Source organism: Nicotiana attenuata, chromosome 5 (genome assembly GCF_001879085.1).
Source record: "Nicotiana attenuata strain UT chromosome 5, NIATTr2, whole genome shotgun sequence".
Classification (NCBI taxonomy): domain Eukaryota; kingdom Viridiplantae; phylum Streptophyta; class Magnoliopsida; order Solanales; family Solanaceae; genus Nicotiana; species Nicotiana attenuata.
This window is the reverse complement of record NC_031993.1, coordinates 56,624,079-56,634,940: the sequence shown is the minus strand read 5'-3', so window position 1 is coordinate 56,634,940 and position 10,862 is coordinate 56,624,079. Positions and strand designations below refer to the sequence as shown.

At 35.7% G+C, this 10,862-nt stretch overlaps 2 protein-coding genes across 2 annotated transcripts in view; both read left to right on the top strand.

Annotated features, from left to right (window-relative positions):
- Positions 1-4,404, top strand: part of LOC109225894 (protein SCO1 homolog 2, mitochondrial) — a 7,288-nt gene extending 2,884 nt beyond the window's left edge. The window contains exons 3-9 of the mRNA XM_019390706.1: positions 157-277; positions 402-480; positions 1,167-1,367; positions 1,480-1,569; positions 1,766-1,898; positions 2,022-2,175; positions 4,040-4,404. Coding sequence (XP_019246251.1) covers positions 157-277; positions 402-480; positions 1,167-1,367; positions 1,480-1,569; positions 1,766-1,898; positions 2,022-2,130 — 733 coding nt within the window. The 3' untranslated portion in view covers positions 2,131-2,175; positions 4,040-4,404. The remainder of the gene's footprint in view (positions 1-156; positions 278-401; positions 481-1,166; positions 1,368-1,479; positions 1,570-1,765; positions 1,899-2,021; positions 2,176-4,039) is intronic.
- LOC109225893 (TPR repeat-containing thioredoxin TTL4-like) lies at positions 5,605-10,089 on the top strand. The gene is made up of 5 exons (XM_019390705.1): positions 5,605-7,114; positions 7,211-7,406; positions 7,498-7,670; positions 8,376-8,709; positions 9,482-10,089. The coding sequence occupies exons 1-5, from the start codon at positions 6,120-6,122 to the stop codon at positions 9,605-9,607; spliced, it is 1,824 nt and encodes a 607-aa protein (XP_019246250.1). The 5' UTR covers positions 5,605-6,119; the 3' UTR covers positions 9,608-10,089.

The following is a 10,862-nucleotide window of genomic DNA, read 5'->3' as shown; positions in this document are numbered from 1 at the left end:
AAAAGAAAAAAAAGAAGAAAGGGGAAATAAAAAAGAGAAAACAGAAATGAGAAAAAGATTCAAATACATGTAGAATAGAAAGGATAAAAGTAAACCATTTCATTTTCAAATTCTGGAGTGTATTGCAATTTTTCTGATTACTTGTTTCATGTGTAGGTTTATCACACCTAAGCGCTTCCATTCAGCCAGCTGCATGAGATCTGCTAGAAAGACTAATGATCAGCCTTTATTAACTGGACCATCCCCAACACCAAAATCTTGGAACCCTTATATATTAGTATTGCATTTGAACTCCATTTTCCTACTGAATGTTGCTTTGTGACTGTTATTGCATCTGCTCTGTGCATAATGTCTTTGCCTCCTTTAACTTAGTTTTCTTCATCTTATTTCTACTCTTGCAGCCTGGAGCTCTTTTGGGAGGATTTGGTGGACTGATCCTTTTTCTTCATTATAATGATGAAAGGAGAGCAATTCCAAAAGGTGGGGCTCCGGAATATTTTTGTCAAAGCTCTATCAATTAGACTTGACCTTGGAACTACTTTATGTGCCTTTCTATCAAGTACGTCTCAATCACTCATGTGCCGTTGAATGCTGGAACTAACTCTTAGATGGAAACAAAAAAAGAAGAAACAAATTAAGGACGTATGTGTGCAGTGAATTTAAAAGTGGTATAGTCCTCTTTCAGAATGGACATTTCATAAAAGACATGATTAATGGACGATCCATATATTGTACAGCTTCTGTACCTGAACAGATGTACTGACAATGCTTGAAAGCTATCATATATCCTAGTTAAAAGTGGTTATCAGCCTTTATTTGTTATTTCACAATGGAGTGCAAGAACTAAAGCCTCTTTTGATTGCTAAACTTCCATCTACCAGAACTACAGGCTAACTGTATTTTCTTCCCAGAGTCCTGCTTATACTGAACCAAAAAAGAGACATAATGAGCTCGTCCGTAGACTTCTCATGGCAATCTCAGTATCTTTTCTAGTTTAAATAAAAGAGTTTGTTGCACGATCCTCCTCTCTACTTATTTTTCCTTATCAGAAAATGATGATATGTTTGTCCACTTGAATCATGCTTTTCTATGAAGCATTTACTTTCTGATTAGTTTTCTAGTGCCATAAATTTTATTTAGTGAATATAAAGCTTCACTCATTTCAGGTCAAGGCGAGAAATTTGAAAGAAGTGCAATCCAAGGGCCAATAATTGGAGGCCCCTTCAGTTTAATTGACATAGAAGGTCGTGTGGTAACGGAGCGCAACTTGCATGGAAACTGGGTTCTTCTCTATTTTGGTTATACTTCATCTCCTGATGTTGGTCCAGCAGAAGTCCAGAAGATGGCTAAGGCTATTGATATTCTAGGTTCTACTCAGTTTCTTTGAATAGAAATGATATTTTCTTATTTACTGACTTATGTTTATGATGTTTTAATTTTCTTTTTGCTTTATGGTCCTTTTTGCTTAACTTAAACAAGGGTCAAAACAGGATCTTAAAATTCTCCCAGTATTTGTCACAATTGATCCTCAACGCGATACGCCTTCACAACTTCGAGCTTATCTTAAAGGTCTGCATCTAGCCTCTCTGATCTCTTTCTCTCTCCAGGTTCTGGAATGGATGTCTTACTGAAAGAGTTGTGGAAAGAGATCCCAACATGGGGTTGTGGGCTTGAAGAGAAAGGGATTCAATCATATAGTTGTCCTTTTATTTGATGTTTATTTCCTACACTTTATCTTTGTTAATTTTATTTGCATGAAATGCAGAGTTTGACCCAAGAATAATGGGATTAACTGGACCAGTTACTGCTGTTAGACAGATGGCACAAGAATACCGAGTGTACTTTAAGAAGGTTGATGAAGAAGGAGATGATTATCTGGTGGAATCTTCTCACAACATGTAAGCCTCAAGTCCTATATTGTCAAATATGCAGCATTCTCTAGGAGAGTAAACTCTTTCAGTTTTTTTTAACCTGCGGTAGAACAGTTCTGTCAGAGTATAAATGGGTTGTTAATCTAATAGGTATTTGGTGAATCCAAAAATGGAAGTAGTTAGATGCTTCGGCGTGGAATACAATGGGGAGGAACTGGCGAATGCAATTGTCAAGGAGCTAAAGAAAGCCGAAACGTAGTGATACTCCGGGGTGAATTTGGCAGATTAAGTCAATCTTGCTTCGGTTAGGTTCTTATATTACCCATACATACATCTTTTCAGCATCATATTTTATTCAATGGTTTCAAAGTGTCAAACTTCGTTTTTTTGTTCTAGATGTACAACTTCAATTCACAAAATAAACATAAGTGCCAATAACCTTCTTTGTCTTATCTTAAAAAAAAATCTTGTTTGTCTTCTGTTGCCGTCCAGCTCTTCTCCAATTCTTTTGTTAAATGTTGCATCATCATGCTCTCAGCCAATCTATGGCTAAGATTTCACTTATCTGCATATGAACCTACAAGTATTAATTATGACAATGGCAAACTAGTGACAAAAATCCTGCTAAATTTTGTCAATAATGGAAACAGACACAGATACACCCAAAGGGAAAAGATAGCTGATTATATCATAAATTGTTCAGGCCAAGAAAAAAAAGTGCACCAAAAACCTCACGAAATATTATTTGAAAATAAGGACTCCATTAAGTCACGTATTGGTTATAGAACTAGTTCTATAATTATGAAACCCATATGAGAGACATGGGAAGAGGTGTTTCTTTTATTTAATATTCTGTTCTCTCCCAATAATGATGCTGCCAGCTTCTTCATTGCTTTGTTTTGATTTAGTCTAGTTTTACGTTTCTGTAAAAAAAGTTCAAGAACAAGGTTGATCCATATGCTTTTAGTTTTATTTTATATTTTTAACAACATAATATGAAAAATGTCACCAAATTGGTTTATTGTCCCAAGTATGATGGCTACTTAAATTCTATCATTACTTAATCAAACTGCTATAGCAGATAGCTTTTAGCTTGTAGAACACATTTTTCTTTCTTTTTTCCTGACAAATGTCTCCAACCTTGAGTTTGGGGGCTCAAGTCACCAAGGGATCAAAGTGGGAAATAACCACTCTTGACTCCGAAGTATAGTGGGGTCTAGCTGTGGGGTTTAGCATATCAAAAACAAAAACAAAAAAAAAAAGGAAGAGAAAAAGGGTTGGCTGCAGAATGAAAGTTCAGCCACGAATTGATTAAGATTTGGACGCGGAATTACTTAACAAATGGATTGGGAATCCTCCAATTGGTTAAAGAATTGGAAAGCAGCCTGATCCTCAGTTTTCTGCTGTCACAGTCGCAGAAGAACATTCTATATATTAATTTTTTATCTTCTTTGTTTGCTCCATTTTAAACTTTTATCACCATGTACCTTCAGCTTGAGAGAATTTGAATAACTACCCGAGTTTAGCATATGAGCGGTACCAAGTAGAGTAGGCTAGTGTATCAATCCTATAATCCATTTCGCTCTATTTGGAGCTGCTATATTCAAATACTCAATAAACCAAGATGACGTGTGTCTAGGAGAGTATGTCTGGACATACATTATTACGAGGATTCAGAATGAATTGATTACACTGTCTATCAACCTAAAGTAACTTTCCTCTTTTTGCTGTGTTTGAGACCAACAATGTGAGCTCACATAGAATATGAAGCTTACATGGCGAAGTTGATGGAATGATTTATGCATGGCCATTATTTTGGAGATGCAATCTCCTAATACCTGCTTCTTTGTGATATTTTTGCTTGAACCCTCAATCTGTTTATTTGTTCTTTCTGGTGAAGTGTATCTATCTTCACCCTAGCTTATTGAATTTTAACTGAATTCTTGATTGTGCACATTGTACAATATGACATTTTTTCTCGAAGTGATTTTGGAGGGTGTTTTTGGTTGGGGGAGGGGGTTGAATCAGGGAAGGGGCTGTCTAGAACTTTTATAGTAAGTCCATGGAACTTTTTTGGTTGGTTAACATGTTAACTTGTTCAGTGAAATGCTTATGCTTGTACGGACTTTATTCGTTCTCACTTTTAACATTTACATGTCCCTCAACAGGTGCATGTCGCTTCTGAGCAGCCAGAAGTTCAATTTTGGTCCATCATCCTGGACTTTTATCTGAGTTTGCTGAGGTGGGCTAATTGTCTGTCAACAATTTAGTAGTTTCGAAAAAGTTTTGAACAGAAATTTCTCTGATGCTAAGACGTCAGATGCTGGAAAAAAACTAGCAATCCCTTCAGATAAAGGAAATTGGTTCTGGTACATTTTCTCTGAGAGATTGTTAATTCTTCTATTATCCTTTCCGTCCCCTTTCAAAATGAATTGGTAATACCTGTTCCCACTTCCCACCTCTTTCTGTTCTGGGCCTAATGAATTTTGACTTGGTCGATGGGTAATGCGAAGTAGGTGGTTGGTTGGTTGCATAGTGGCCTAGCAAAAGTTTCCTTCTATAATAAATTGAGAGCAGACACATTCAAGTTTGAAAACATTTACTGACGAGGACTTTGATGTTGCACCAGCGGTAACTTCTTGAATGGTTTTGGGCATAAATTTTAGCCCCGTTGTTGACAAAATAGCTGATGTTTTACACCGTTCTGTTGGCTTAGGAGAACAAAAAGGGAAGTGGTCAAGGATATTGAAAACAGTAAAATCTGAAATTCAGGCGGTGGTAAAAACATGCAGACAATTTGGAAAATAAAATAGTAAGCTTTTAAATCAGAATGAATTGACGGATGTGATCGAAGTTTGGTTTTTGAGTTTTTGTCTCCTATATCTTTCTCGTGGAATGGCTTGATATGCCATAATAAATGTCCCAAATAGAAAGGCACTTATTATTTTAGGGAGTTAAATAAATTTTACTTTAACTGCTGTTTTTTGCAAACTTTCTAAACACAGAATTTACTTAAAGTCAATTTAACGTAGTTCTTTTGGTATATTAGTTATATTTTAAAAGTTAAAAAATTGATGAGTGTATCAATGCATTCATGGAGATTATTTGTTGACGGTTTGAAAATCTACAAAAAGACATTTAATGAGGAAAAGCAGCTTAAGAAGTGAGCTGAGAGAAAAGCAATGTTACTATTTGCTTTTTCTTTAATGAGAAATGGAAGTCAATGGAACAATTATTATTGCTAGTAGAATATAAATGTTTTTTGACCATTTAAAGACTTGGAAAAAGAATAATGCAAGAGTAGGTCGATCTATCTTCCAAATCTTTTCGATTACAAAATAGCTGGCTACAATACGTGAGCTGCTCGAAGTCTCCTACGTGAACTCCTCTCCCAAATGGGAATTTGTTGAAACTATTGTATTCTAACGGCGTCACATTGAGTATTTGGACCAAAAAAAAAAGAAAAGAATAGAAGAAAAGAGAAAAATGAGAGAATGAAATAAAAGATTTTTCGAAGAAAGTGGGTGTACTAAATAGCCTTCAAATTATTTTTCTTCTAAATATCTTGAGATCCTCCTTTGTTCCATGACCGGGTCTTTTGGTCTCCCCTTTGACACCACAAATACCAAACCAACACAAATTAACAATTTTAATTTTAACCAAACACAAAAGCAGAAAAAAAGTTGGAAGAAAAGGTGTTGAAAAATTCGTTTTTCATACATTCATCATTACTACTATTATTTTTTTTGTCATTTACTCCCTAAAAAAGTTAGTTAATTATTTCTTCTTTTTTTTTTCCTTATTATTTTTGACAAACCATTTCTCTTCTTCCTCTCTCTCTCTCTCATGCAATCATTCCATATCCATCTTTCCTCAACAAGAAAGAGAGAGAAAGAAAACCAAAAAAACAAAAAGAAAGATATTATTGTTTAAGCCAAGCACTCCAGGAGATCATATAGAAACAAACAGATTCTGACAATTATGAACTCCTCTCCTGGGGGGCATTAACCATTTTTGTTTGCATCTTACCCCACAATCAATCTCCTTTATACAATTTCTAAATGTAATAACTTCTTTTTATGTACATGGGTCCTTCATTTTCTAGGTGAGTTCTCTGTTTCTTCCTTGGCCTACAAGTATATTTCCAAGATTTGTGCATGTTGTGTCACATTACCCCTATTTCTTGATCACCAGTTTCTATAAAAAGAATCCAAGAAAACATTGAAACATATCTCAATTACATCAAATATGGGAGACATTTCTCCTGAAAAGAAAACAGGTTGTGGCCTGTTGAATGCTGTTTTTGGAAGGAGAAACATTTGGACAAGAAGATCAACATCCACAGGCTCACTTCCTACACAAGATACCAACAATGTTAACAATGTAACAAGATCTTCTAGTACTCAAAATTCTAAAAGGCATCGCAATGGTTCCAACGAGGCATTTTTAGAATCTCGTGAGAACCAATCGGAGAAACAAGCTGACAGGATCATCTCAAGGCCTAATCCAAACCAATCCAAGGCCGCAGTAGCAGCAGCAGCTCAGAATAAAGCTATTCATAATCAACAGAAAAATGGTCAGATAGTACAAGGATATAATAATCAAGGAAGAAAAGTACCTCAAGCCGCAACAGGGATATCAGGGGAGCTGGAAAACATGATCCAGGATCATCAAAGATCAAAGGGTGCTAATACGTTAGTCCGTGCATCGTCGAGCAATGTTATGTTGTTTGGAAATTTGGGTAATATTAGGCAGCAAGGTGGGAGCAATGGTACTGGTTCCACAACAACTTCAACAGCTAATCATGTTCTTGATTATTTACCAAGAACCGCTAAAGAAGAACCAACAACACCAGCACCAGCACCAGCACCAGCACCACAGAATAATGGGAAATATTCGACGAGTGTTATGGGAAATGTGGTGAAGAAACAGGGTGATCACGAGCAGGGGAAAACAGGCGGTTCTGTTTCCCTTTGTCGTGCACTTTCCACAAGAATGGACCCTGAGCAATTGAAGATTCTTGGAAATGAGGATTATAAGAATGGAAGATTTGCTGAGGCTTTGGCTTTGTATGATGCTGCAATTTCCATTGATCCTAATAAGGCTTCGTATCGAAGCAACAAATCCGCTGCTTTGACCGCTTTAGGAAGGCTCCTTGAAGCTGTTTTTGAGTGCAGAGAAGCTATCACAATTGATCCTCATTATCAAAGAGCTCATAATCGTTTAGCCACTTTATCTGTCAGGTAAATGCACACATTTTTTTCCCGCTAATTTTCATCGTAAATTTCATGATCCCTTAGTTTATAATTTTGGAGATTGCTATGCTTTTTTGTGTTTAGATTAGGAGATGCAGAGAAGGCTATGTACCATTACAAACAAGCAGGAGCAGAAGCTGATCCTGATGTTGTAACAAAGGCTAAAAATATTCAAATTCATCTCAACAAGTGCACTGAGGCCAAAAGGCAAAGAGATTGGAACACTATTTTAAAAGAAACTGTCCTCGCCATATCGGCTGGTGCTGATTCTGCACCCCAGGTTAACTACGTTACTAATTAAACCACAAGAATCTGCTATTATTTTCTTTATAACACATGCTAATTTTTGTTCTTTATTGGAAAAAAAAAAGATATTTGCTTTAAAAGCTGAGGCGTTGGTGAAGCTACATAGATACCATGAAGCAGATCAAACTCTGAAGAATGGTCCGAATTTTGATTTGGACGAATGTACAAAATTCTTTGGCCCTATTGGCAATGCAGGCTTGCTAGTCATTCAAGCTCAAGTTGACTTGGCTGCTGGCAGGTTGGTATTCATGTTTTAGAAAAACTAAATAAACAATATTTTTCGTTTTTTTTTTCTTTGGAGGGAAAAGGAACTATTCAAACCATTCAACATTTCACCTCCATTTCCCTTAAATAAATGATATAGTGGATTTATCCTAGGCCCTAGTTATGTTACCTAGAGATGCCAATGACAAGATTTTGAGACAGAAATGGAATAATTAATACTATTGGATAATTATAGAGAAAGAAAGTGTTTTAATTAGCTAACAACTCTAAAGGGAAAACTGTGTAGGAGAAAAGAGAAACCAAAAGATAAGTACTTGAGTATGGATTTGGTCGTTAGGTGCAATTTGACATATTGAAATCAGTCTCAATCAACATTCCTACTTCCAATTTTTTTGAATTCCTACTAATCTTTCTTTTGGACTTCCAATTTTCCTATACACTTTATAAGACAAAATCAAACAAGCTTTGAGAATTGACCTCAAGGATTTAAAGATATTGTTTATTTAATATTCATGTATATGATTAAATGCCTCCATCCCTCTACGAACGATTGTCTTATATAATTTACAAAACAACACAGACTCAATCGATCGATTATGTCTCAATTTCAAACTAGTTTGAGCCAATTCTATACGGACAAATTCTAGTCAAATACTGAGAATCGACTAAACCATTATTTTTCAGTCGTTGGCTAATAGTTATGATTATAACGTGATAGGATCGATGATGCCCTAGCAGCGGCTCAACGAGCAGCCCAGCTAGATGGGAACAACAAGGAAGTAAACACGGTAGCTAGGAGGACAAGGGCAGTAGCAAATGCTAGAACAAAGGGTAATGAGCTTTTCAAAGCTGGAAAATATGCAGATGCAAGTGTTGCTTATGGTGAAGGACTAGACCATGACCCCCACAACTCAGTTTTATTGTGTAATAGAGCAGCTTGTCGATCAAAACTTGGCCAATTTGAGAAAGCACTTGAGGATTGCAATGCTGCCCTTATTGTCCGACCATCTTTTACCAAGGCTAGGTTGAGGAAGGCTGATTGTTATTTTAAGGTAATTTCTAATTTTCTTTATGCTTTGACACTAGTTGGAACGTGTGATGAACTAATTAGAATTTTATTTTATCAATCATGAAATGACATTTCCATATTTATAGTACTATATACCCAAAGATTGGTTGACCTATTAATTAGTTCAACATATTCAGCGAATCATAATAATTTAGGTTTGTCCTGTTTGGTAGCAAGAAGACACTTTCAACTTCTCTAATTTTGCTTTTAAAAAGAAAGAAAGAAAGAATATATAACATTAGCCCTTGAAACTTGTTCTTTTGACCGGATGGCTGAATAAGTACTCACCGAATCACAACATTATGGTACCAAATTTCATGTATTCTTTCGGTGATATTTATATGAGACATTACTATTTGAGAAATTATTCTTTTTTCTTTTACGCATTTTTTTCAATTTTTTTAATTTCTAGATATAAAATAAAGTATTAATTTATACTATTTTTGTGCTCTTTTTTTCTAAATATTAAAATTTTATTTTTAATGTCAGAATTCATGATAACATATAGATGTTTCTATTCTTGTAATCTAAATATATTATTCTTTTTAGAACAATCTGTCCTTGAAAAAAATTTGCAGCTATCTTAAATTGACATGGTCATGGTGCTCAACGCGCTGACCACAACTTAGTACAAAATCATAGTTGACCCTTAATCTATGAATGGAAAACAAGACATTTATTTGATCTTTTTTCTGTTTTAAAAAAAATAATATTGACGATGATGTGCACTAATTTATGTGCCATATATATACCAGATGGGAAAATGGGAAGCATGCATACAAGAATGTGAAACATTGGTGAAGGAGACACCAGAAAATGAGGAAGTGGGACAGATGATTAAGGATGCCCAACAACAGCTAGCTCAAGAAAGGAGGAACTAATTAGCCAAAGACGTGAAGAGCATGAACATATTATATGGTTGTCCTTAATTTGTCAATCTCCATAATAAATTCACAAGGTGGTGGATAAGATTGAGAGCTCGTTACTAGAATATTGATAGTCCAAGAATCATATTTGAATGGTATCATCACTTGTTTTCCTATTCCAATCCCACCACAAAAGGATAAAAAAAAGGTGAAAAATAGCGAGAAGGGTACATAAGGTCTTTTAGGGAACAAGAAATTAAGAGAGAGAAGGGAGAAGACGAAAGGATTAAAAGTTTGAGTTAGAAAATAGGATTTGGTAGGATATATTGACTCATCTCTTTAGGCAAAAGAAAAAGAAAAGAAAAGAATTCATTAGGGTGCTTTGAAAAAAATTAAAGCACTATGGATTTTAGTGAATGAGAACAATTCTTTACCATTTATTGCATTTTCTTAATATGTAATTATTTTGTTTAAGATGGTCGACTTTTTTTTCTTCATTTTTACATTGTTTTTCTGTCACAACCCAAACCTATGGGCCCCAACAGGTACCCGGTACCTTACTCAACCGAGCACCAGCATAACATATATTTCTTATCGTACTTCATTAGGAAATGGGCCAAATGGGCCGTCATGGGCTAACCAGAATAAACATAGGGGAATACTCAATATAAAGCGACCCAACTTGATATAAAACTTATACATGTGACATACGGGCCTATAAGGCCAACATGATCATTTGTAAACTCAAAACATAGACCGGCAAGGCCATACAAGTATCCATATACATGACATCTGTCTACAAGCCTCTAAGAGCACATAAGTATCAAAAAGATCGGGATTGAGCCCCGCCATACCAATCTATACGTGTCCTAATTATACTGACCAAATAAGCAACTCCGAGAAAAATGGAGCGCACCAACATCTTCCGCTGAGCTGATAGCTTACTTCGAGGACTCTTGACCTGTCTATCAGGACCTGCGGGCATGAAACGCAGCATCCCCAACAAAGGACGTCAGTACGAATAATGTACCGAGTATGTAAGGCACATAAATAAGTATATAAAAGACATGGTAGAAACGTGGAGTAAATGACTCAACTTGTAAGTCTGGACAACTCTGTAAATCATGAAATACATATAGTGTCAGGCATATGCGTATAAATGTCATGTCGTGCATAGGTACATGTGTTCATAACATCATCAAGCCTCTGAGGGCATCCCATTATATCATCTCGGCCACTGTGGCCAAAATCATCAACGTATACCAGTTGA

Bases quoted from the DNA above. Each gene is read 5' to 3' on its own strand.
- LOC109225893 (XM_019390705.1), top strand. From the start codon at position 6,120: ATGGGAGACATTTCTCCTGAAAAGAAAACAGGTTGTGGCCTGTTGAAT. The intron at 7,115-7,210 runs GTAAATGCACAC...TTTTGTGTTTAG, and splicing joins TTAGCCACTTTATCTGTCAG to ATTAGGAGATGCAGAGAAGG. The intron at 7,407-7,497 runs GTTAACTACGTT...GAAAAAAAAAAG, and splicing joins GTGCTGATTCTGCACCCCAG to ATATTTGCTTTAAAAGCTGA.